The following is a 24,162-nucleotide window of genomic DNA, read 5'->3' as shown; positions in this document are numbered from 1 at the left end:
AGTGTGGCAGAAGCCACATGGGCAGATGTATGACTTGACCTGCGCTGTCTCCTAGCACAACCACCCTGCTCACGCGCTCCCCATCACCAGCTCCCAGCACCCACACGCAACCTTCAGACTGAAGCTGGAGCACGTGAGAGCAGCAGACACCCTCCCCACGCTGTGCCAGGCCCGCTCTGTTTGCTGTCAGGTGCTTACAGGCGGGCTCAGGATCCGACGGTGCTTTGATGCTCACGGCAGGCACAGCGCTGATGGCGGGCGCGCGGGGCCGGCTCAGCCTTTGAACACGCATTAAGGGGGAAAACTCAACAAAATGGCACATCCTTACAGCCTCGGCAGCAGCGTGTTTTCCCAAGGCAGGCATAAAGCAGACACGCAGACAGTGCTTTGCAAACAATTTAATTTGCGTAATGCTTTGATATAAATGAGGACGGGGCGAGTCAGGCTCAGAGACATGAGAGCTGTCGGACGCGAGAGGTGTCTGCATGGCGCATGAGTTGTTGGTGTGCCGTGTGCCAGTTGTGCCATGTATCCATATGGAGTCAGAGAACCATAGAACAGCCCAGGTTGGATGTACTGTGTACCAGTATGCCACTGTGCCATGTACCAGATGTGCCATGTGCTCATGTAACTGTGTGATGCGCCCCCGTGTCCGTGTACCATGTGTCCATGCGTTTGGGTGCCATGTGCTCGTGTAACTTTGTGTGCCCATGTATCCATCAGTTCACAAGCCATATAACACTGTACCCTCAGCCACTGTCACCCCCTGTGCCACCCAGCCCTGCCCAGCCCCCCAACAGCAAGGTGGGCTGTGGGAAACCTCCCCATGCAGCAACCTAAAGAGGCAGGGCTGGGCACACTGAAGGAGCGCGGCTGTCAGATATGGGGCACGCTGAAATATTAATGGAACTAACATTTCAATTACCTTTTATCTGTACAGGCTCAGGCGGCAGCGAGGGGGCTGGGGCTGCCTCCCCCCCCCCCATCCCCTCCCTCTCCCCCCTGCACGCTGTCACCCAGACATTCATGCTGTGCTGGTTCTTTTTATTGGTTTTCATCACTTTTGACATTGCCAACAATGAACCTTGAAGTAAATTTTCAGTAGTGACTGTGTCAGTGGAAAAGCGTCTCCCCATCATTTTTCTAAATTAGGAGATGATTTGAGTCCTTCTGGCTGGGGCTGGGAAAGAAGTGGTGGGGATGAGCTGGGGGGGCATCCACCTTGCTAAAGGAATTGCCCTGAGCAGTGCCCAGAAGTGCCCCATCACCAGATGTGCCCCATCTCCAGTTACACCCCATACCAAATGTTTCCCGTTCCAGACGTGCCCTATTAACCAGATGTGCATCTTGTCAGATGAGCCCCATCTCCAGAAACACCCCATACTTCTTGTTCCCCTACTAAGTATGCTGCATGGCTAGATGTGCCCTATTACCAGATGTTTCCCACAACCAGGTGTGCCCTGTTACCAGGTGTGCCCTGTTTTTCACGTGCCCCATATCAGATGTATCTCATATCTAATGTGTCCTACTACTAAACGTGCTCCATTTCCAGATATACCCCATTCCTGATGTGCCCCATGCTGTCTATACCTGATACCATCTGTGCCCCACACCAGCTGTGCCCCACGCCAGGGCTGTGACCCTCTCACTCATCCCAGTCCCCGCATGGCACCAGCATCCCCCCCTCCTCCTGCTGTGCTGGCGGATGTCAGAAATCACTCATCCTAATTAAATCGCTACTGACTTCCACTTGCGTCCTCAGTCAATAGTTCCTTTAATGCTATCGGAGACGGAGCTGGCTCTCAGCTAAAGACATTCCCTCCATGCCTGATCCGTTCTGACGGGGAGCGGATGGCTGGCCATGATGGGGGAGGAGGCAACACAGCGTGGGGATGTGGGGTGCAACATCACCGTACCTTGGAACTGCTCAATCCCAGCACCCTGAAGCCTGGGAGCTCACTTGGGAGCCATTGCCTGGCCCTTTGCTGAGACCCAAATCCTTGAGCACATCCCTGCTGGACCCTTCCAGGGATGGGAGGTGGGCAGGGATGTAGGTGGGGATGTGCGAGGGATGCACATGGTCCCACTGTGGCATGGTCTGGGAGCAAGCAAAGCAATGCTGCAGATGTCAGCCCCACTCACAGCACACAGCTGGCACCATGGGAAGCCCTGCCTAACCCTATAGCACTCAGTACCGGCATCCACACACCTCCACCAAGCCCTGCCCTGCCAGCCCTGGGGGAGGCTGAGCAGAACTTTAATTTTAATGTTCATCGAGCATGTAAAGGGGAAAAAAAATCAATTTAATAACCTCTCTCTACAAACAGCGCCTGGAGGCTGCTGGGCAAACACGGCTCGTGGAACTTCTGCAAGTGCTTGTGCTGCTCCGTGTCACTGTGGTGCATGGGTGGGATGGGGCTGAGTGGGATGCATACAATGCATGGGATGCATGGAATGTGATACAGGGGGTGCATGGGGCGTGTGGGGGTGAAGATGAGGCATAGGATGCATGGGATGCATGGGGTTGAACATGATGCATGAGCTGCATAGGATTCATGGGCTGAATAGGGGACATGGGATATGTGGGGCTGCTGCTGCCTCCACTCTGGTGGGAAGAAGCTGGAAATATTGTTTAGCCGTGAAAATAAAGGAATTCACATGTAGGGTAAATAAATACAGCGAAATTTCCCTCCATCTGGGGGTGTCACAGAGGCAGGGGGGCAGAGGGTCCCAAAGCCAGAGGGGACCCCAGCACTGCCACCTCCACCCCAAATGGGGAGCAACCCAGCTGCAGGGCCTTTCCACCAAGGGGCTGAGCTCAGCTTTAATTTTAATGCTCACTGAGCGTGGAAAAGGGAAAAAAGAAGAAAAAAATCAATGGAATGAGCTCAATTTACCATCAACCAGAAGGCTGCAGTGAGCGGCACTGGGGGAAACCCCACAGTGTGGGCAGATGGTGTCGATCCCCACCATACAGGGAACATAGGGGCACGGGGACATGGGAATGTGGGGACAACGGAGACATAAGGAGATGGGGATAGGGGACGTGGGGACGTGGGGCATAGTAACATGGAGACAAGTGGAAATGAGGACATGAAGTCACTGTAACATGGGGACGTGGGGATATGGGGACATGGGGACATGAGGCTGACAGCCCAAAGCAGCGCCAGCACAAGAAGGGGACAGCGGGTGACAGCAGCCCTGCAGTGTGGGGTTGGGGACAGGGACATCCACCACGTGGCCCCACTCCGCCTGAACGCCGGATGCAAAGCAAAAAGCAAAGCAATCAATTCCTTTAGCCACGATTTGGGATTATAATGATTTTGCATTTAAATAATTACCCGCTCTCTCCCCGTTAGCTCTGCTGAGTTGGGCGAAAATTTTGCATCTTATTTATGAATATGGGTTCCTTTCCTTGTTCCCTTTCCCTGCTCATTAAACCTGCTTTCAGCACACACTTCAAATGGCACATTCCTCGCAAGGCGCCTGCCCCAAAGTGCATATTAACAACTGTTTGCTATCAGCTTTTGATTACGTTCCTTTTTATCTTTACATTTCAATATCATTACAAATCCTAGTGTTATTCAAATTACATCAATTATTCAATTGCTACGCAAAGTCGGGCTGCACAATGGCTGCGCAGCGCTGCTCCAGCCCTTCCGACAGGATTTACAATTCAGATGGGATCCATTGGAGTGCCATTAACCTTCACTTTGGGCCCCCAATAAAACCAAGGAATTGATACAGAGATGCTTTCAGATTCGTATGGGGAGACACTTTGCACTGGGGAACTGTGTGAACCAACTTTCAGTTGGGTTGGGTGGCCGTTTCCCTGCACAGCTGGTCACGGCCCCTTTTTGCTTTGCTGCTCTCATTGGCCCCATTGAAATCCCCACTGAACCCACTGAGATCCCCGCTGACCCCATTGGGATCCCCACTGTGATTCCCATTGGCCCCACTGCGAATCCCCCCTTGTCCTCACTGGGATCCCCATGGACCCCGTTGAGATCCCCAAAGCCCTCTCTGTCCCTTCCCATTCCTCCCCTCTGGTGACACACAGATAAATAGACCCTGTCATCATCCCCATCCTGCCAAGAGGAGGTGTCACCATGATTTATGGCACTATCTGCAGTGGCCGTGGTGTGCACTGGGGCTGGCAGCCAGTGCTGTGCCATGGAGGACAAGGCCACCCCAGGGACCCTAAAGGGGTTGGGGGCACCGTCGCTGCTCCTGCTCTAGGTGGGACCCTTAGATTTATTCCTTTTCAGTTCTTTTTGCCTGGCACAAGCACGATTAGCACATCAAAAGGCTGCACTGCTTTGCTTAACGATATGATATGCTTAACCGCTTCATTAATTGAATCGTGGCAGGGTTTGTTTGTTCAGGTTGGTTTCACCGTAACGAGTCTATTTTATTTTGACTGGTTTCGTGTTTTGGGAGTGGTTTTGAATCCTGGCTCTGCAGTGCATCAATGGGGTTGGGCAGAAGGTCCTGGGGTTTCAATGTGAAATACCAGCTCAACATCCCAATGCCATCAATGTCCCTGAGCATCCCATTGTCATCGATGTCCCCGAGCATCCATCCCAAGGTTTTTGATATCCCTGAGCACTCCAATGCCATTGCCATCCCTGAGCATCCCAGTGCCATCCACATCCCTGTTCTGCCCTTGTGGGGATGGATCCCACTCAGGGGCATGGAGCGGGATCAGGTACATGCTCACCACAGCACAGCAGTGTGGTTTATTGCTCTTGTTTCATCCCATTGCTTCTCTGGATTCCCTGCAGCTGCTGGGATGCTGGCCAGGCTGAGCACAGCCTGGGAAGGGGAGGCACCGGGGCTGGGAGGGAGAGAATCCTTAAGGAATTCAGACAGCAAATCACTGGGATATGAAAAGAGCTGCTGATGCCTCATTAACAACTTTGAAAAGCATCCGGTGTAAAAAACACTCTGCCCTTGTATTTGGTGGTGGTTTGGTTTTTTTTTTTGCTCATTCCTCCTCTTGTCCTTGATTAATAAGGACATTTGCATGTAAATTGGCTCCTGGCTCTTTACTCACCTGAAACTCATCCAGGCCTGCAGCCAGTGCCCTGTTAGACCTGGGCACCCATAGTATGGCATGGCATGGCTCAGCATGGCATGGCACATCAGTCTGGGACACGTATCTCTGCTTTGCCCTGCAGTGACCGACTTGAGCTACTGAAACCTGCAGGGCTGGGATATGAGGCCAGGATGTAGGGCAGGGACATGCAGCCAGGACGCAGGAATGGAACAAGGGGATAGGACATGGGGATAAGGCAAAGGAATGGGATGTGGGACTGGAGCATGGGGATGGGACATGGGGATGTAATATGTGGGTGGGACACGGAGACGGGACATGGAGATGGGACATGGGGCTGGGAAATGGGGATGGGACATGGACACAGGACACAGGGGTGTGAAGGGGATGGTACACAAGAATGAGACATGGGGATGGGATAGAGGGATGGAAGATGGATGTGAGAGGGGTGGGACACGAGGATGGAACACAGGGATGGGACATGGGGACACAGCCAGGGAAGCCAGCAGCCCTGCAGTGCCTGCGATGCAGCGCTGCCACTGTTGTGCGTCACATGTCAGCTCTGAAATCCTATCCTGTCACACTGAGAAGTGCCTCTGAAATGCCTACTTTTCTGTTTATTGTACAAAACCATTTTACAATTGTTTGAACAAGCTCCCCTCTCTGAGCCCGCTCTCCCCGGAGACTTAATTTTCAAAAACAAATGCATTCACTGAATGCATATGGAAAAGCGCCTCTCAGTTGGGCAATCCGTCTGCCTGGGTTTGATGTGTCACTCCTGCATCGTGTCACTTTTAAAGGTAACATTTTGTTAATGGAAAACACTTCGGGGCTGTTTCTTCCTCTAGCTTGGGCAGGTTTGGGGATGGGTGAATGGATGGTGTCCGTCATGTGCCATCGTAATGTCCCCATGCCACCACTGCGGTGTCACCATTAGTTTCACGCACTCCAATGCCAGCTGTCCCATCCCCAGAGCATCCATCCCCACGGAGCTCTGGGTGCAGTGTGGCAGTGGGGATGCAGATGCCACGCGTGGGGGTGAGCCCCCATTTGTGTCACTCCCAACTTGCCATTGTGAATCAAAGGAGCTGCCACGCACGCTGCCACCCATTCTTCTCATATCACTCACGCCATTTCCATGCTACATTGTGACAATAGGGTATAATTAAGGTGTCAGCATATCATTTAGCCTTTTCAATATAAAACCAGGAGACAGGCTGGGAAATCTGTAGTCTTCTATAATGAGGAGTGGAGGGGGGAAAAAAATAGAGAGGAGAAAAAGAGAGGGTGAGACAAAGGGCCCTTGGTGGTGCAGGGTGCCACAGGATGTGATGGCACTGCTGGGAACCCTCTGTGCTGTAGAGGCATCCCTGGGCTCCGGGAGCATCCCTGAGCTTTGGGATTATCCATGGGCCCTGGGGTTACCCATGGGCTTTGGAAGCATCACTGGACTTTGGAAGCATCCCTGAGCTTTGGGAGCATCCATGGGCCTTGGGAGCATCTTTGAGCTTTGGGAGCATCCCTGAGTTTTGGGATGATCCATGAGCTTCGGTATCACTCATGGAGTTTGGGAGCATCTCTGAGGTTTGAGACCAACCACAGGCTTTTGGATCATCTGTGGGCTCTGGGAGCGTCCCCTGCCTTTGTCTGCTCCGGGTGTGGGCTCATGGGGAAGTTTCTGCAAGATGGATGTGCGGCCCCGTGAATGCAGACATGTTAAATATGAGATCCTGGCAAGAGGTTTCCTTAGCAACAATAATGAAGTGAGAGAGAGAGAAAAGCTCTCATGGCTCCGTTCCCTCCTCTTGGGACTTTTTAGTGGTTTCGGGTACTTCTGATAATAGAAGTGCATTTGCAAGCACCAGGGCTGGCTGCAGTAATGGGATGCTTGCAGAAGAGACACGCACTGAGCATCACTCCATCCTCAGGGCTCTGCACCGCGCAGGGAGGCTCTGCTGGCTCTGGGGACAGCCCCATTCTCATCCCATTGACCCGCCAGCCCCATTCCTCACCCTTTGGTTTTCCCAATCCCATTGCCAAGCATCACGCTGCCCCTTCCTCCTCAGCTCTCTGGATGATGGCACTGTGCCTTGAAGCACAATTACAGTAAATAAATCCGATTAGAAGTACTTTTACTACCGCATGCGTCTCATTACAATGTGCCAAAACCCCTGGCTCCTGGGAGCTCCGATATAATGAGGCCAGGATGTATGTGTGCAGGAAAAATTAATGCTTATACGAGTTAATTTGTTTTTATTAGCACGCGTCGCCAGGCAGCGTGGATGGGGACAAGGAGACGTGGGGACCTGTGTGCCATCACCGTCCTCATTGCATACCAGCTCATGATGGGGGATGTGCCAAGGCATGGGGCAATGCTGACCAGGCAGCATCTCCTCAGTGCCTCATCCTAAAAGGATGCTGGACAAGGTCACATCTAATTAATAGGCTAATTAGGAGGAATGCCATGCCCAGGGAGGTGGTGGGGTCACTGTCCCTGGGGGGGTTCAAGAACCATGGGGATGTGGCACCTGGGGACACAGTGGGCATGATGGGGGAGAGCTGGGGTTGGATTTGGTGATCCTGGAGGTCTTCTCCAACCTTAATGGTTCTATTAATGGCTCCTAAATGAGTCTATGAGGGGGTATGATGGTGATGGGTTGACAGCTGGACTTGGCCATCTTGGACATGGCATCGGTGGGGTCAGCTCGGCCTTTTGCCGGGTGGGGAAACACATTTTGCACCGTGAATAATACATACATTTGTTAAAATGAAACCAGCAGCAGATATTACATCCAGCAGCACTAAATTATGGATAGGCCTTATCCCCAACCTTTGTTTTTAATTAAAAAGCCCCTTTCGGTAATTCCATTAAGGCCGTAGCTGATGTTTTCTTTCTCTTCCCCTTCTTTCAATACCGCAATCCAACAGCATTTAGGTTGTGCTGATGAAACGTCTTTGAAGTTTCATGAATTGCTGATGTAATTGAATAAAAATAATATTATGGAGAGAGAGAGAGAGAGAGAAAGAGAGAGAGGCTGTTCTCTAAACCTAAATCCTAATGAAATCACCTTACTGCGCCGAGCAGAGTGACAGCGAGACTCTGGATTTGCGCATATTCCCATAATCCTAAACCCATTAGCACAGAGGCACCGTGCGAGCCACATGTTGCGGATTATGGCCCAGAAAAAGGCTCTGAGGAAATCCCAGACCTGCTCTGGGTGCTGCCCACTAACGAGCCCCCAGCCCTGCTAACGAGCCCTGAGCATCCCAACCCCGTGCCCCCTCCTCGCCCTCTGTTAGCGCGGCTCTCAGGCATTGTGTGCCCTGCAATTAAGGCCGAGGGCTTTCTAATTACTTTGCTGTGCGCTGTTATTAATGGAAATATTAATTTTACAGAAGTGCCTTTTCCACCTCTATCCTGCTCACCAAGTGCTGATGGAGGCCCTATCCTGCAGCGGCTCCAAGGATACCCTGGAATGTATTGGGAGGCTTTTTGGCTCCGTTCCCTCCATTAGGTCTAATTGCAGCTTGCACCTCACGCGCCGATGGCACCAGCGGCTTTCCGGTCTCCTGTTCTTTAATTGTAATCACCTTTAATGTATTGTACCAGCCGCTGTTAACAAAATGATAATTGCAACATCGATCTTGCAAAAATCACTGCAGAAAACACCGACTGCTGCGTGTTCACTCGGAGGTGAAGGGTAGTTTAGCAGAGCCGGGCTGTAGTCAGACATCCTGCAGCACCTGGAGGGACAGTTCTGGGCAGCAGGGCCCTGTCTGCGTGGGGAGCTCAGCCCGTGGCAAGGGGTGGTGCTGGGGTGGGAGGTGATGCTTCAGAGGGAGGTGAAACTTGGGTTAGAGATGATGCTTGGGTGGGAGATGACATTGGGTGGGAGTTGATGCTCGGGTGGGAGATGACTCTTGGATAGGAGGTGATAGTTGGGTTGGAGATGACACTTGGGTGGGAGGTGATGCTTGGACAGGAGGTAATGATTGGGTTGGAGATGATGCTTTGGTGGGAGGTGATGATTGGGTGGGAGATGATACTTGGGTGGCAGACGATGTTTGGGTTGGAGGTGATGCTTGGGTGGGAAGTGATGCTTGAATAGGAGGTGAGGTGATGCTCAGCCAGCCTCCAGCAGGGCTGGGTACCAAATCTCACCCCACACATACCCCATGATGGGGATCATGCTTGCTGGGTCAGGTAAGACCACCTTGCTTTTCCTTCCTTCCCTCTTTTCTATTTTCTTTCTTCCCAATTTAAGATCCTCTCCAGGATAATGCAATAAAGACACGAAGCACCTAATTTTCATTGGGGGACAACAGACGCAATGGTATATTTACCCAGTCATACCATTATGAAATCCTACAATTAAGGCTTCAATCAGATAAATGCAATTACATAATACCATCTTATACGATATAATTAAAAACATCTGCAATCAAACCGAAGCCGATGGTACCGTAATCCTTCATCGGCTCCGGTGGCTGCAGTGGTGGGAGATGAGTCCAGGCATGGGGCTGAGCTGCCCATGCTATGGGGACCACGGCACTGGGTTGGCTGAGGGCGTTTAAGCAGGATTGCTGTGTATTCAGGGCCTTTCAAACACGAGTAATCTTCATCTGGGAGACGGAAAGTGAAATATGTTATTGCCGGCCGCAGTAAATTACCCGTGCCAGCCCTCGCGTATAAAACATTACAGTTGCTGGCCAGTGCACTTACTCACCCGCGCTGTCTGAATCCCATGATCAATTATAAAATAAAGCAGGGCTGGTCACTCCTGGAACGGTGACGATGGGGTTTGTGTGCTCACAACAGCACCAAGCAGAACCCACATCCAGAGCTGGATTGTGCCCTGAAAGCTCTCAATCCGGCCCTGAAAGCTCACAGTCTGATTGATGGCAGCAGTGCCATGGATGGGGTGCCCCACGTCCCCATGTTGGGGTGACCTCAGCACTGCAGCGCAGCAGGTGCCGGTGCCGGCGTGCCTGCTTCGTCAAGGCTAACGAGCTGCGGTGACCCTGGGGAGCTGGGGGCAGGGCGGCACCTCCGACTCATTGCTTTCCCAGGGAAGCTCTTTAAAAAGCCGAACCCCCCCCAACCCGTAGAATAAATAAAATAAATTCCTGCAACTTTAACAATCATTGTGTTGGATTTGGGAGATGTTATTCCTAGTGACAGACAAGGGCAATTATCTGCTATCCGCCAGCAGTTTTAGCCTAATTTCATTACTGCTGTGCAATTCTTCCCGAGCCGCTAGTCTATCACTGTCTCACAGAAAGGATTAGCCGGCACTTTCTTCATCTTCAAATGAATTTTAGCTGTCATGCCCTTGATGAATAGAAGGGGAGGACTGAGAGCCCACGCCAGCAAGGGCTGCAGGGATGGGAGGTGCGGTTTGGTGCTGCTTGGTGTCATGGTGCACAAGGCTCCTGGATGGAGCCCAATGAGCTCTGCTCTTCCCAGAGGGAATTTGGGAAGGGAGAGCTGGCAGCAGGGATTCACCTGGCATCCAGGATGGATGAAAATGACAGCATCTGTAACACAATGAAATAACAACAGCCATTCTTCTCCCACTCCCTCCTCAGAAGATGCTTATCTGTCAGTCTGGGCCACTGAGGAACAGTGAAAAGCAATTTAAACCACAGAGATAAAACCAGAGCGGATGCCACAGGGATGGGCGTCCAGGAGAGAGAATCCCATGGGGACACACAGCCCACAGCTGCCTTGATGTCCAGCTGGGGAAAGGAGACTTAGACCTGTCCCAATGGGAAGCACAAATCCATCCCAACGGGAGCCACAAACTCACACCAATAGGAACCAGACTCATCCCAATGAGAACCACACACCCCATCCCTATGGGAACAACAAACCCACCCCAATGGGATCCATAGCACAGCCTCAATGGGAACCACAGACCCATCAGGTAGGGGTCTGTGCCCACCCCTCACCCCCCAGCACTGCTTTCTTCCAGCCTCCATTACTTTGCCCATGTTAATTCGCTGCTGGCGCATCACCCCGGTGGAATATTTTAGCACCTTTAATGCAATTTCCTCCTCCCTCTGAAACACCATTTTAATACGAGGCAGCCGCACCGTCTACCTGCTCCCTAATAAACCTCTGCGGCTTTAATGAACTAAATAGCAAATTACTTTTTTATTCAAGAATGAAATTTCATCATATTCATAATTCATATTTTATTTCAGACATCTGCTGCTGATTACATTACATTTAACTAAAATTAGATGATGCTCAGAATGTAATTAAGCCCCTGCCAAATTCTCTGGCCCACCAATACCAGCCTCGCTCAGCGGGGGCCGCTTGGAACCTAATATGTAATTAGGAGCTATTTTCTAGCTGTTTTTAAAGTCTGAAAATTAGCTGCCTTTATTAATCACGCAGACAAATAGAGAGCGGAGCCAACGCTCGCCGAAACGTCTAAAAAGGATTTTTTTGTTAATTATACACCACATAGAGCTGAGACTCATTTTGAATGTTGATTTGTTGTGCACTGACATTTTGACAACTAGTTCTCAATTTGTCTGTCGTAGTTAGGCAACAACAAAGCAGACGGTAATACTTAACTTTCAAAACCTTGGGCACGGGGAGGGGATGGGGATGAGGACGGGGACACGGGCACAGCTGGCATCCAATACCCTCAAGCAGGGAAAAGTCAGGACTGGGAGCACCTATAGGTGCTGCTGGCACCCAAAGAGTGGGATGCATCCATAAGGTGGGCTGCTGGGGGGGTCCCTCTTTATGTGTGATGGAGTGGGATGGGGTTAGGGCTCACCCCATGGCCGGGGGGCTCTGGAGCTGCGCGCTGACATTTCCTCTCTGTGCCTGACCCTTTTTTCCTCTGTTCTCTCTGTTATCTCAAATAATGTCACTGCCTCTTTAGCATCTATTCATCAGAGCAGAAAGAAGACACTGCTGACATGGATTAAACAAAAATACCATCTGTGCCTGGCGGGGCAGGGCAGCACCCACCGGCCCCAAAGCAACAAGCAGGGTTACAATGGGGGCAAGGGGAAAAGCTTGGAGCAGCACCCATAAAACATGAAGGAACAGGTTTGGAAAGGGCCTTTTGCACGAAGGGGTTCCTTGTTTCTGCATCCACACACCTCCTATTGCAGGATGGAGCACAGCTCCTGCCCACCCCAGTGTTGGCTATTCAAAGCAAACCCCGGCTCATCTGTCTTTCTGCAAAGCTCATAACGTGAAAAATGAAGCTGAAGAAAAATTAGCCAAATTACCAGGCTAATCCTTCACCAGCAATCTCTGCTCTGCTGCACATCTGTAAAACGAGACGGGGGCAACATGGATGGGAAGCACTCACAGCACTGTGGGCACACAGGTACCAGGCTGGACCTGCGCACCCCATTCAGCTGAAGGGGGGTTGGGGTAGTTCCCATACCTGGAGCCCCCATAGGTAACCCCATGATGCTGATGGAGTTTAGGAGGAGGAATAAAGGGAGAGAGCGCGGGCACTGCTCTGCCTGCAAACGGATGTGAAATCTGTGCTTACTTCAAGCAAATTGGGATGGCTCCAGCTGCTGACTTATCAATTCTGGTCCCAGCAGCACAGGGAACGCTGAGCCCTGTGTAGGGCTGGGTGAGCAGCACCCCTGCTGTGGGGCAGCAGCAGCAGAGCTACAGGAAGCCCTGAGGGATGGTCAGACCCCTGCTCACCCCACAGCACCCACCACATCACAACACCTTCCCCATATCACCTCCAGCACGTGCTGATAAACCGGAGGTCAGCAAGGTGAGGCTGGAAGTTTGCAAACGAAAGCATTACAGGTTGCAGATCCCCACGGAGCTCCTTCTGGGTAGAGCTGAGGCCTCCAACTCCAGCCTTGGCACAGCTGAAAGTTGAAAAATGAAGCAGAGACAGAGCAGCCAGCAGGCGTGACTGCTGGTGAAGGGCTCACACAGCTCAGCAGGCCGGTAACCAAAGGAGCCCATGGCACAAGGACCCAGCCAGCACAGGGTTATTGCCATCAGATAGCTCTTTGGCAGCTGCTTTAAAGCAAAGGGGCTGCTGCTCAGATGCCTGCATCAGAAACCACCACCCCAGAACATCCCCAAGGACCAGGAGCCTCGTGCCAGGTGGCAAGTCCCCAGGAACAAGAGGCACGAGGCAGCTGGCCCACGCCTGGGGCAGACTCAGAGCTCAGTGACACTCAGCATGATGAAGATGAACCTGCCCTGTTGGCATCACACAGAGCTGGGCCACAGCCACCTCCAGGAGCTCAGCTCACAGCACACTGCAGTGCCACCAGCACAGTCAGACTGGGCACAGGGTACACCCTAAGGGGCTGCACTGCTGGTCCCTTCACACTACAGGAGTCCCAGATTTCACTGCACCGGGCTAAAGAGTTGATCCACTTAAATCACCACTTTTAATTCCGATTTAAAGCAGCAAACTGAAACTTACATTTAGTTCTTTGCCTACCACAGGTGCGAGGCCTCCTTCTAAGGAAAGCAAAGCATCCTAATGAGGATCAACCCCCAGACGTGTTGTTTTGAAGCGAAGTTTCTTCACAGAGAACCTGGCATTCCTTTGTGCTCACGAGAAGCTACAGACACATGTAAGCAGTTAAGGAGTCAACACGCATCCAGATACTCACATTGATTACGCTGTATTAGGAAATGGTAAATTATTTATCAGGCTTTCTGACTTGTGATTAGCATCAAAAGCCGTTCTTGGATGCAAATTGGGATTGTAATTAGACATGTAGAAAACCAGCACCTGAAACCTGTTTTTATTGAAGCAGCGTAAGGTATTTTTCCCCCCTTTTGTAGCCAACGTAATTATCAAAGGCCGCTTTGCATGTATAAAATATCACTTTATTAAAACCAGACAGTTCTATGCCCTGACAGGGAAATAAGCCTGGTCACCGGGATGCCAAGATCCTACAAGTGATAGACCTCAACTTCTCACACTCCATCTTTCATTTCATTTTCTTATCCCTGCACTGGAAGAGAGGGCACCCCCAAGCCATGGCTTTGTTACCTGGCTCCAATGGAGTTGCACCTTGAGCTGATAACAGCCAACGTTTGAAGCAGACCTCACAGAAACCAGCCTGGCTACAGGACCCTGTTTATCAACCCAGACAGAAATTAAGGGAGAGGGGGGAACACAGTGACAATTTCATTAGAGTTTTGCTGCCCTTTTTTCCCATTTTAATTATCTAAGTCTTAATTAGTAACAGGTAAGAGCTCTGCTTAAATGTTTCCTCTTCGCTGTGCCCTGGAGTCCAGGAGAAATAGAGACCCAAGTGTCAATCCTAGAGCTGCCAAGACACTTCTCACCCAAAAATGTCACAGCCCTCTGCACATCCGCCTCAGCAGCCTCACTGCACAGCAGCACAGGACGCCAAGGGAGACGAGAAGAGACACCACATGCATCTGAAGCAGGAGAACCCAGCAAAGTGTCATTATCCGTGCTGGAATCCAGCCCAGACCCTCTCCTCCTGCCCCTTGAGATTAACACAGCAGTTGAGTAAGTAAATTCAAACCAGGGTTTTGTCAAGAGGTTGGGTCTGACCCAGACCCAGCACAAGTACAAGCAGTCACTCCTGGATCCTCATTGCAGCCCCTCTCCCTCTGACACCAGACCTGAACTCAGCTCCACACCCCCAGTGCTGGGGAGAAGCATCCAGCAGCAGGGCATAGCCAACGACCGCTCTGAGGATGCCAGGAGCTCAGCCCTGCCAGGGGTGGGAGCTTAACTCTCAGAGAGCGCGTGCAGCACTTCAGCATTTAAAGATGAGGCGGAGTGCAGGGTCACCCCGGGGGCCCCGATGTCGGTCTCCCAGCATTCAAATCCACAGGCACACAAGTCTCGCTTGGCTGCTTCCACGGCCAACGGGGTGGCATCTGCCAAGAGGAAGGCAAGAGCAGCCAGCGAGTCAGCTGGGGGACAGGAATGAGACAACCAGGGGGGGAATGCACCCTTACAGCCTTGTGCAGGGTGAGCAGGGAGCACTGACCTGGTGGCAGCAGGGTGATGCCGCAGCCGCCGCCGCCAGCCCCGGTCAGTTTGCTGTGCAGGCCGTGTGAGGCTGTCACCCGGCACAGGCGGTCCAGGGAAGGATGGCCGACCCCGATGACGTTCAGATGGTGCTGGTTAATATCAAACAGTTCCTAAAAGCAATTGCAGACACAGGAGATGACCATGCTGACAGGTATAAGGGAGAGCTCTTCCATCTCTAAGGGAGACTGAGCGAGCCCCTTGCTGGCCGTGGGAAGGGCATGAAGCCAGCACTGCTCATGGCTGCCTGTCACCCCATGCCTCCATCTATCCGGCGTCACTAAATCCAGGGGACTTCTGATGCAGCCAACTCAGAAGTGACACTGCTGGAGAGGCGACGCGGTACCCCCCTCCCCGGGCTATGAGCCAAGAGGCCTCGCAGCACTGCCAGAACCTGGCACCCAGCACAGCGGGGTCGAGAGGGACCTCACAGCTTTTGAGAGCAGCACAAGCTACGCTGTACCATGGGTGTGGGGCTGAGGAACACAAGGAAGTGCTTGGTGAGCCGGGAGGAATGCTCCAGGCAGTGTCAGTCACACTGCCTGCCCTCGGGTCTCATGCCAGCACCACGCAGAACGGGGACTCTATCTGCAAGGAGATGAATTAGGCAGTTGCATGCAGAGTGCATACATCACAAGATCTGTGCTGGGTTGGACAGACGTCCATCCAGAGGCCTCTTTATATGCCTGAGCGAGGGCACAGCGCTCTCTATGATGATCCAAGACACCTGTCATCTCCTGATCCAAAGTCTGCCAGGAATCAGATGACAGCTTATGACACACTAGACTAGTTCGATGGTTCAAATACAATGCTGTCCAGAACTGCCTATTTCAGAAGCAGCCAAATATATATATATGTATATACTGCATATAATCATCCGTGTCTCTGTGAGCTCTTCAGACTTGAAACAAACCAACGCTCAATGCAGGGATCAGCTCACTGCAATTCTGCTTCCCAGGCACCGTATGCAAGACTTTATGGCACCTTTCATTGGAGGATCTCAAAGCACATCCCAGAGCATCCCATAGAAGCACTCCTCTTCCCCGTGCACCTGACAGCTCAAGTGATGTGGCACTGAGGTGGGGAGGAGCTGTCTGAAGTCATGCTGTGAACAGCCTATGGATCTCCCCAGCTCTGCCCTCATTCCCTCACAATGGGTACCAAAATCCCACCGTTGTCTTGGTGCAAAGGGAGCAGGACTTTGCCAAAAAGAGGTCCCAGCAGCAGCTCATCCCCACACAGAGGGGAAAAGACTCTGCACATAGACCAGCCCTGCACTGCTGCCCTGTGGAGGCCTGGGACAGCAAGCCCAGAGAGGACAGCTTGCCATTCCTGCCAGTGACAACAAGGACAAGCAGAGGTCCTCACAGAGCCAAAGGAAGGATTCAGATGCTGTCAAAGAGCTGTACTGCTGGTATCAAATGGGTCCTATCCAAATCTGTTGGCACCTGGGCCAGGCCAGGCTTGGATCAGCTGGGATGCTGCCATGTTTCTTTACTCTGCAGCTGGAGGAATCAATGCTGCAGGGCTCTCAGTTCTGCAAAAAAACCCCACTTCTTCCACTTGGAAGAGTGTCTGCCCCCAGCACAGCAGCCTCTCCTCCTTCAAACAAAGCCAAGACAAATGCAGATCTTTGTATGCACCTCATGCATCAATGTCAGGTCAGCTCTGGCCATCGTTTCGTTTGTTATTCTCTGGAGCCAGGATGAGTGGTGAGCGATGGGAGCTGGCTCGTAACCAGTCCATCACAAACCAGTGGCTCCTGGGCTCTCTCCTTTTGCTTCAGACCTGGCAGTGACAGAACAGTGGCTGCACTGTGCCTGCCAGAGCCACTGTGTCTGGCTGCAGTGAGGGCAGACAGTAACTCGAGGCCAAACACACTTCCTATTTCTTACTAAAGGGAAACAAAACCTCCAGGGCTCCAAATCCCCAAAGCATCAGGGCCACTCCATCCCTGTGCACTGCTGTAAAGAGGTACGAGCAGCATTTTGTCCCTTGGCTCCCAGAAGGGCATTAAAAGCATCACACAGAGACCACAGTTTCACTCTGACCTGAACATTTCCTGCTATCAAATTCTTTCTTAGACCTAATGTTCTTTAAATGACATTTTGATGTTCAACAGTAACAGTGTCTAAAAATACTGGCTAACAAGCCCCTTACCTCCAGCACGGGGTAATACTCAGGTGATGGATTTGTAGGCATCGCTTCCAGAACACTTTGGCACTCCTGAGAAATTGCATCGATGGAGTCCAGCACAGGGTTCATTATAGAAGGGAACTGAAAAGCAGGGAAGGAGAGATGTGAGCAGACTGCTCACTCGACCTAATGCTACCGTGATCAAACCAGCCTTGGTCTCTTGGAGCTGGACAATTCCTTCCCCATTCAGTGTTACTTATGGACAAAAAAGCCCAGTGCAGAGCAGGCTGATGCTAAGCAGCTCACACCTGCAGAAATCAGATGAAGGAGCTATTCTTTTTGTGGCTGCAAACCTGTCACTTTTGCAGCAAACCCGGCTAATGCTGGAGAGGGAAGGAAGCTGAACTCTTGCTCCCAAAGGATCTGAGTGTAAGAGAGGAGCAAGCAGGAATGCAGCAAGCGTGAGAGAGTTCATAAGAGCTCCTGTGAGCCATGCACAAGATCTGAGCTCAAAGGGTTATGTCCCCACACCAGCTCACCACATGCCCCACCCTGCAGCCAACACGGACACCGCACCTTCAGGATCTTCTCCTTGACCCCAGCCACCAGGACCTTGGTGCTTCGTGGGACTTTGGTGTTGGTCAGCAAGATCCTCAGCGTCGGCACCCTGCAAGCAACAAGACATCCATCCCTTAGCCTTTATCCCTTCCCTATTCCCCGGCAGCTCCCAAGGCCCATCAGACAGCTGCTCCTCACCCTACCCCATAAGTCCTATCTGAGCAAGACACCCAAGACAAGGAGTCCATCAGCTTCTGGAAAGTTAAGCAGGCACTCAAGTGCTGGCTGGGTTCAGACTTCTGACTCTTAGTTATAATGAACAACAGTACCAGTGTTGTAAATAGGACTGTAATGTATTTACTGAAATCTGTTTTTCAAGGAAAAATTTTCCTTGAAAATACTATCTATGAGACCAGCCAGCAGTAGCCATTAAGTGCTAATAGAGCAATTTCATGCACTGTGAAAGATTTTAATGGAGTCAGATTATACTTGGTTGGCAGGAGGCAGAGGGAAGATTCAGGACCTGGACTTGCTCTGCAGTTTGGTTTTCACACAAGTCCTGCCACCAGGTAAGCAGAAGTTCCCCCTCCCCACAATGTCATTTGCTGCCAGGAGCAGATCCGTTCCTGCTGCCCATAATGCCATGAAATTAATATTGATCCTTTGTGCTGTATTCATCTAATGTCAGATAATGACCAAACATTTCATTGTTCTCATCCACCCCAAACCAAGACAACACTCAAACCACCCAAACCCACAGCGAGCTCTGGCTCCCCTTCCACTACACTGCCAGCAACCTCTCATCAATCTCCTGCAATGTAACATCCACCCTATGCATTTTTGACATATTCCACCCACCGTATGTAAGCGTTATTTTTAAACTCCAATCTTACCTTTTTAATGATGTGATTTTTCCTGATTGGTATCTCAGGGCTCCACCTAAAGTAAAACACATGCATTGTCTGAGCACACGGCGAGCCGAGAGATAACACAGCGTCGTCAGAGACAGAAGGTCTTTCATCTTCAGAACCTCACCCAGAGCATATGACAGTAATTGCAAGAAACACCAGCTAAATGAACCATGTTCTCAGACAGCATGAATCTGCCTAACCCTGCTGACTTAATGAGAGGGTCTGGCTGGACGCAGTTAACCCAGTGCTTTTCCCTTTGCTCTCCTCTACTCCACGACTGCATTAATTTAGTATAATTATTATATATTTTTTTTAAAGGCAAAGAGTTTGGCCAGCATTAAATCTTCACTGGAGAATCAAGCAGTGATTCCCTGGGGCAGAGCCAAGCACATGGGTTTCAGATTGGACTGAGTGTGTGTGCACTCATGTCAGCAGTGCAGAATTCCACCGTCCGGAAGGAATCCCTCTTTTGGCTCCTGCTTCACCGAGGCATTGAGATTAGGTCTCATTAGAAAGATTATTACAAGAATATCTCCGCAGACACTTCCAAAAACACTTGGAAGTCTCTGCTAATTGAAATTAAATGACAGCTGTCTGACAGCATTTTTCTCCTGTCTTATTTTTTGGGTCAGGATTCCACTTCTTTTGTTCATAGCAGAACGTTTGAAGTTTCAATACTCTGCAGCCTCTGTTCAGGGGATGCAGATCTCCAACGCTGATGCAGCAACACCCCAGTCCCAGCCTACAGATGGAATAAATCAACACAGAGTAGGGTCCAAGCAGGGATCTGGATTTGGGAGATGCTTCTCCCTCTGCCCTCCCTTGGTGCAGCGAGCAGCCTGTTCCACCCAGCTTCCCTACAGCAACCTCAAACAAGTCTTATTATCTGCAGAACCGCAGCCCGTGGTGTCTGCTCACTGCCTTCCACAGCTGACAGACACACAGTCTGCAGCAGGGAACAGAAACGTGGCAGCCACTCCAGCACCTCACAGCCTCATGCTGGGGAGCAGCAAACACATACATACCCCAGGTACCAACAGCATTATCCACACCCGAGGGATTGCCGTGGATCACACGCTCCCCCTGGAAGGCCCAGCTGTTAATCAGAGTCATCTCGTCTTCTGTCCACCTGGAAGGCAAGAAAAGGACTCAAATACAAAACCAAAACCAGCAAGCAAGGAGCGACAGAAAGAAGCACATCAATGCAAGTCCAGACCCATCCACACACCCTGACATCACTCCCATGCACCTTGGCCTGAGATCCTGCTTTGCTGACACACAAGACAGCAAATACAGCGAGAAGAGAGCACTACAAGTTGCACTTCACACGTGCAACTCCAGCCTCTTAATTACCAGCTGCTCAGCTGCAGAAGCCTCATAAATTGGGTCAAAAGATGCTGGTAGGACTGATTTAGTAACTCCAGCAAAGACTTTTGATTTTTAGGGATTAAGTCCTAACACTTGCAGGCATGCTGGGTGCTGGCACTTACAACACAAAAGGGAACCAAATGCTGAACTTCGAGGTGTTATGCTATAAAACACAGGAACGGGGCTTTCTGTTGCCTTAAAAGCAGTCACACGTTGGTAAGTGCTTTGAGAGTCTAAATGCTGGCACAAAGGGCTCGGTGCTGGGTCACACTTAGCAAGGATCAAGGCCCCTGACTGAACATACTAATTAACAGACTGCAGCAGCACAAAAAGCAAACACAGAGCTGCCAGTTACCAAGCACTCGCTGGCTGCAGCTTCACCACAATATCTTCTCAAAAGCCCACAGCTCTGGGCCTGCCTGTGCAAGGCAGCACCCACGTAAGCACAGCCCAGAATTGAGCAGTTTTCAATGCCTGCCTCTGACTCTGATGTAAATGGCCACCAGCCTGGGGATCCCACTGTAACACTTGGGCTCTGCAGCCCACAAACACCTTCCAAGCTGCTGTAAGGACAGCACGATGCATAGGAGCATCAGATATCCCAGCAGCAGCGATGTCCTGCTGAGACCAAAGCTGATGCTCGGTGCACTAAGAACCCAAATTCAACAGGTTCTTTGGATATGGGGCCCCAAATAGGAACAAAGCAACAGAGGGACAGATTTGAGATTAACATGAAGCAATAAGGGGAAGAGTTACCAACCAGTGCTAAGGCAGAGCAGGAATTACAAGAGCCACCTGCTACCTGGAAGCCTCTTAACAGAGCTCCCCCATTTCCCCAGGCCGCAGCTGAACATCTTTATCCATCTCCACACTTGTTTAATTTCACTTGCCAATATTTAATCTGTGAAGCATTCAGGAAAACAGCTCGCACCGCCGCTCCTCAAAATAGAAGCGCAGTTTGCTGTAAACCACTTGTTTTTAATCCTCTTTGAGAGGCTGCGATTCTTCTCTACACAGGAGTCATTATATCACGCTGTTCTTTTCTTGCGATGTTAAGCAAAAAACCTTCTGAAGTCTGACACCCCCATCTCTCACCCCTCCGCGTGCCAGCTGGAAGGAAAGAAATCACGCTGTATTCAAGCTGAAGCTAAAGAAGTGAGAGCAGGGAATGAAGACATCCACGCTGCTTGCTGGCTGCTTCAGAACTGGCCTTTCATTTCTGACTACAGGGAGATCTGCCCTGATTGCTGCTCACTAATGGCTCCACTTGAATGTGGTTCTGGGTCCGACTGCTATGTCGGGTTCTGAAGCAGAACACAGCCATCCCCTCTCGCTGTCTCACTTTCAGGCCCACACAAAATCCACAGCAAGGCAACTGTAAAAGGTTGCACCTGGCAGGCAGTGAACAATGGAGGGTTCTGCAGCTCCAGCTGTGATATGCATCTTTAAACAGAGCCTCCTTAGACACACAGCAGAGCAGACCAGTTTTTCAAGCTTGAGCTCCAATGGAAAGCAAGGCAGGGTGGAGGGAAAGAAACTCCTTTTCAGCAGCCACTGATAAAGGGGAAATTCAGGCAGGAAATCAGAAGGAAATGGACCACATGAAGGAAAATTATATATATATATATCCACATGAAAACACAGGAGAAAAAATAAGACACAAAGATTCCTGGAGGACTCAAAGTAAAACCTAAAAGATGATCACAGAGAAGAAACTGAGGTTAAAAAAAAGATAGATCTATCTATCATATTAAAGAGCTTGTGTTATTTTCATGACAAAATAAAGCTGTCTGTATCTTACAAAGCAGACAGGGGGGAGAATGTGTGAGTATCACCAAATCTCTGCATCCAGTTGCTTTTGTCAGAAGGAATGAATTGCAAACAGGGCACAATTCTGCTGCTGGGAGGACAGGCAGCAATGGGAGGGGAAGGGAAAGGAGCTGGGTTTAGGGTGCCACTGTCACAACTAGAATCTAAGCCCAGCTTAGAGACAGAGAGACCAAGAGAAGTACTGGAATTTGCTAAGAAAACACAGGGCACAGCAGTCACAAACAGAACCCCCCCCCCAGCCCCAAAGTGTGTATTGAAGGCAGGGAAGCTTCCTGGAGGTGTTACCTGGCTGTGGCCTCCCCATCTTTCAGAGGGCAGGAGATGGCTCTGCAGGCATACAGCAATGCTGCCGCCAAGCACACGGCATAGGCAGCACTAGAGCCCAGCCCAGCTCCTGTAGGCAGCTCAGACCACACTGTTATGTCCACGCTGGGAACATCTCTGAAACACAAACACAAAGGTGGTAACGGTGACCTCAAATTCCATCTTGAAACGTTTCAATGGCAAAAAAGATGCCGATGGGGACAGATCACAAGAGAAGCTGGCTGAAAACTGGCAACATCAGCACATGCAGAACACATCCAACACACACGGGCTTCAGTCAGCACAGCTGAGTAGCCTCACTAAGCCATTGTGCTAGAACAAAGCCTTGCTGAATTGGATCTATGATTAGCACAGCTTGTCAAGCTGCTAGCGGGGGCACTTTGTAACTAAGCATTTGGGTAGCACCATAAAAAGACCCTTCTAAGACTTGAAAATATGCTTTTATATGTATTTCTAAATAAAGTCCAAGTATTGCAAATCCACAACTGTATCACTGCATCTACTGGAGCAAGATGAAGGTCACTGAGACACATCTGTGTCCATCATGCGCACCTGTCCTTCACTGCACTTGTCTGGGTTATAACAGCCCTGAGCTGTAGTTACCCCAAATTCTCAAGTTCTGAAGGAGATTCAGCCCCACAAAAGGAACCAGACACTGAATTCACAGCTCATCTCCACAGATGTTCTTCTATCCTAATGAAAACTCCTGCTGGGCCAGAACAGATGTCCATCTATCTGCTTGTATTGACTGTACAGGAAAGGTACAGAGATTGAAGCAGCTCCAAGTCAGGTGCTTAAGTGAGAGCAGACAATCCCTACCTGCCTGGGGCATCCCATCCCCCACACATTGCTCAGAGCTCTGAGAGAGTCCCCTGAGGCACAGAACCGAAATAAAGCACCATTCCCTTCCATTTCTTCTTTTGCAACAGATATTTGCTTTCTTCTTGTGACCTTGTGGAAGCAATTAAAGATGAACACTCGAGTCAGCATGTTTATTCTGGGGCAAGAGGAGAACCTTACCCATACTTAGCTGAAATAGCCAGACACATATAAAGAAAGGCAAGAACTGCAAGGCTGTCAGGAGCTGAAGCATCGGCAGCAATTCCAGCAAACTCTTTCAACACATCCAGCTGTTCTACGCTGGGGGACTTTGATTCATCAAAGTCAGCTACGGAGGCAAGCAGGGGAGAGAATGTAAACACTTGGAAAGCAGAAAACTGATCAGCTTGAAAGAACAACATCTGTTATATGAGACAGAGACTCTGTGAGCTACTTTTATATCCCATCTACAAACCTTCCAGCTCAAAGAAGAGTGGATGCCCCATTAGAGCACCCCAAGGGCCCCACTAAGCCTCTTGGCAAAGAACCTTTAGCTGATATCCAATTGAGTGATATAACAAAAGCAACCTGGGCATCCTCAAACTGCAATACAGAATGGTTTGAGCTGGAAGGGCCCCCCCAAAGCCCATGTGTCCCCACTGCCTGCAGTGCTCAGGGACCCCCCCAGCCCCATCAGTGCTCACAGCCCCATCCCCTGACCTATCAGTGTCGGTCCCACCTGTGACGCGGCCCCTCAATGCGCTGAGCTCGGCCAGGCCCCATTCCCTCCTCACACTGACACCGGGCAGATGGACTCGGAGCCGCTCTCCATCTCCAGGCCGCAGCCGTAGGAAGGTGCGTAGGCCCAACGCCACAGCCAGGGCGGCCTGAGGGAGAAACAGGGCGGTTAGCGGGGCTATAACACCCCAGTGAGCGATATAACGATATAACGATATAACCCTCACCTTGCCGTGCACCACAGCGTGCTCCCCGTGCAGAATCACCTTCCCCGGGGCAGACACGAGCAGCCCGAGCTCCATCATCACCACAGCGCTGCGGCCTACAAGGCTCCCGCTCCGCCGGCTGCCAAGCGGAGTGACGGCTCTATTAACCAATAGCA

The 24,162-nt window shown here is 50.9% G+C and overlaps 1 protein-coding gene across 1 annotated transcript; it reads right to left on the bottom strand.

Moving 5' to 3' along the window:
• Positions 1–11,237: 11,237 nt before the first annotated feature.
• MVK (mevalonate kinase) lies at positions 11,238–24,147 on the bottom strand. Its single transcript, XM_015878046.2, has 10 exons — positions 24,008–24,147; positions 23,782–23,929; positions 23,244–23,391; positions 22,185–22,340; positions 19,727–19,830; positions 18,684–18,729; positions 17,809–17,899; positions 17,257–17,373; positions 15,056–15,209; positions 11,238–14,942 (listed from the first exon to the last, which is right to left on the bottom strand). Exons 1-10 carry the CDS (start codon positions 24,083–24,085, stop codon positions 14,791–14,793), a joined length of 1,194 nt encoding a protein of 397 aa, XP_015733532.1. The 5' UTR covers positions 24,086–24,147; the 3' UTR covers positions 11,238–14,790.
• Positions 24,148–24,162: the final 15 nt, after the last annotated feature.

The sequence above is a fragment of the Coturnix japonica genome, chromosome 15 (assembly GCF_001577835.2).
Source record: "Coturnix japonica isolate 7356 chromosome 15, Coturnix japonica 2.1, whole genome shotgun sequence".
NCBI classification, from domain to species: Eukaryota; Metazoa; Chordata; class Aves; order Galliformes; family Phasianidae; genus Coturnix; species Coturnix japonica.
This window is presented reverse-complemented; position numbering and strand designations above follow the sequence as displayed.

Bases quoted from the DNA above. Each gene is read 5' to 3' on its own strand.
- MVK (XM_015878046.2), bottom strand. From the start codon at position 24,085: ATGATGGAGCTCGGGCTGCTCGTGTCTGCCCCGGGGAAGGTGATTCTG. The intron at 23,930-24,007 runs GTGAGGGTTATA...TTTCTCCCTCAG, and splicing joins ACGCTGTGGTGCACGGCAAG to GCCGCCCTGGCTGTGGCGTT. The intron at 15,210-17,256 runs GTAAGGGGCTTG...AATTGCTTTTAG, and splicing joins AGTATTACCCCGTGCTGGAG to GAACTGTTTGATATTAACCA.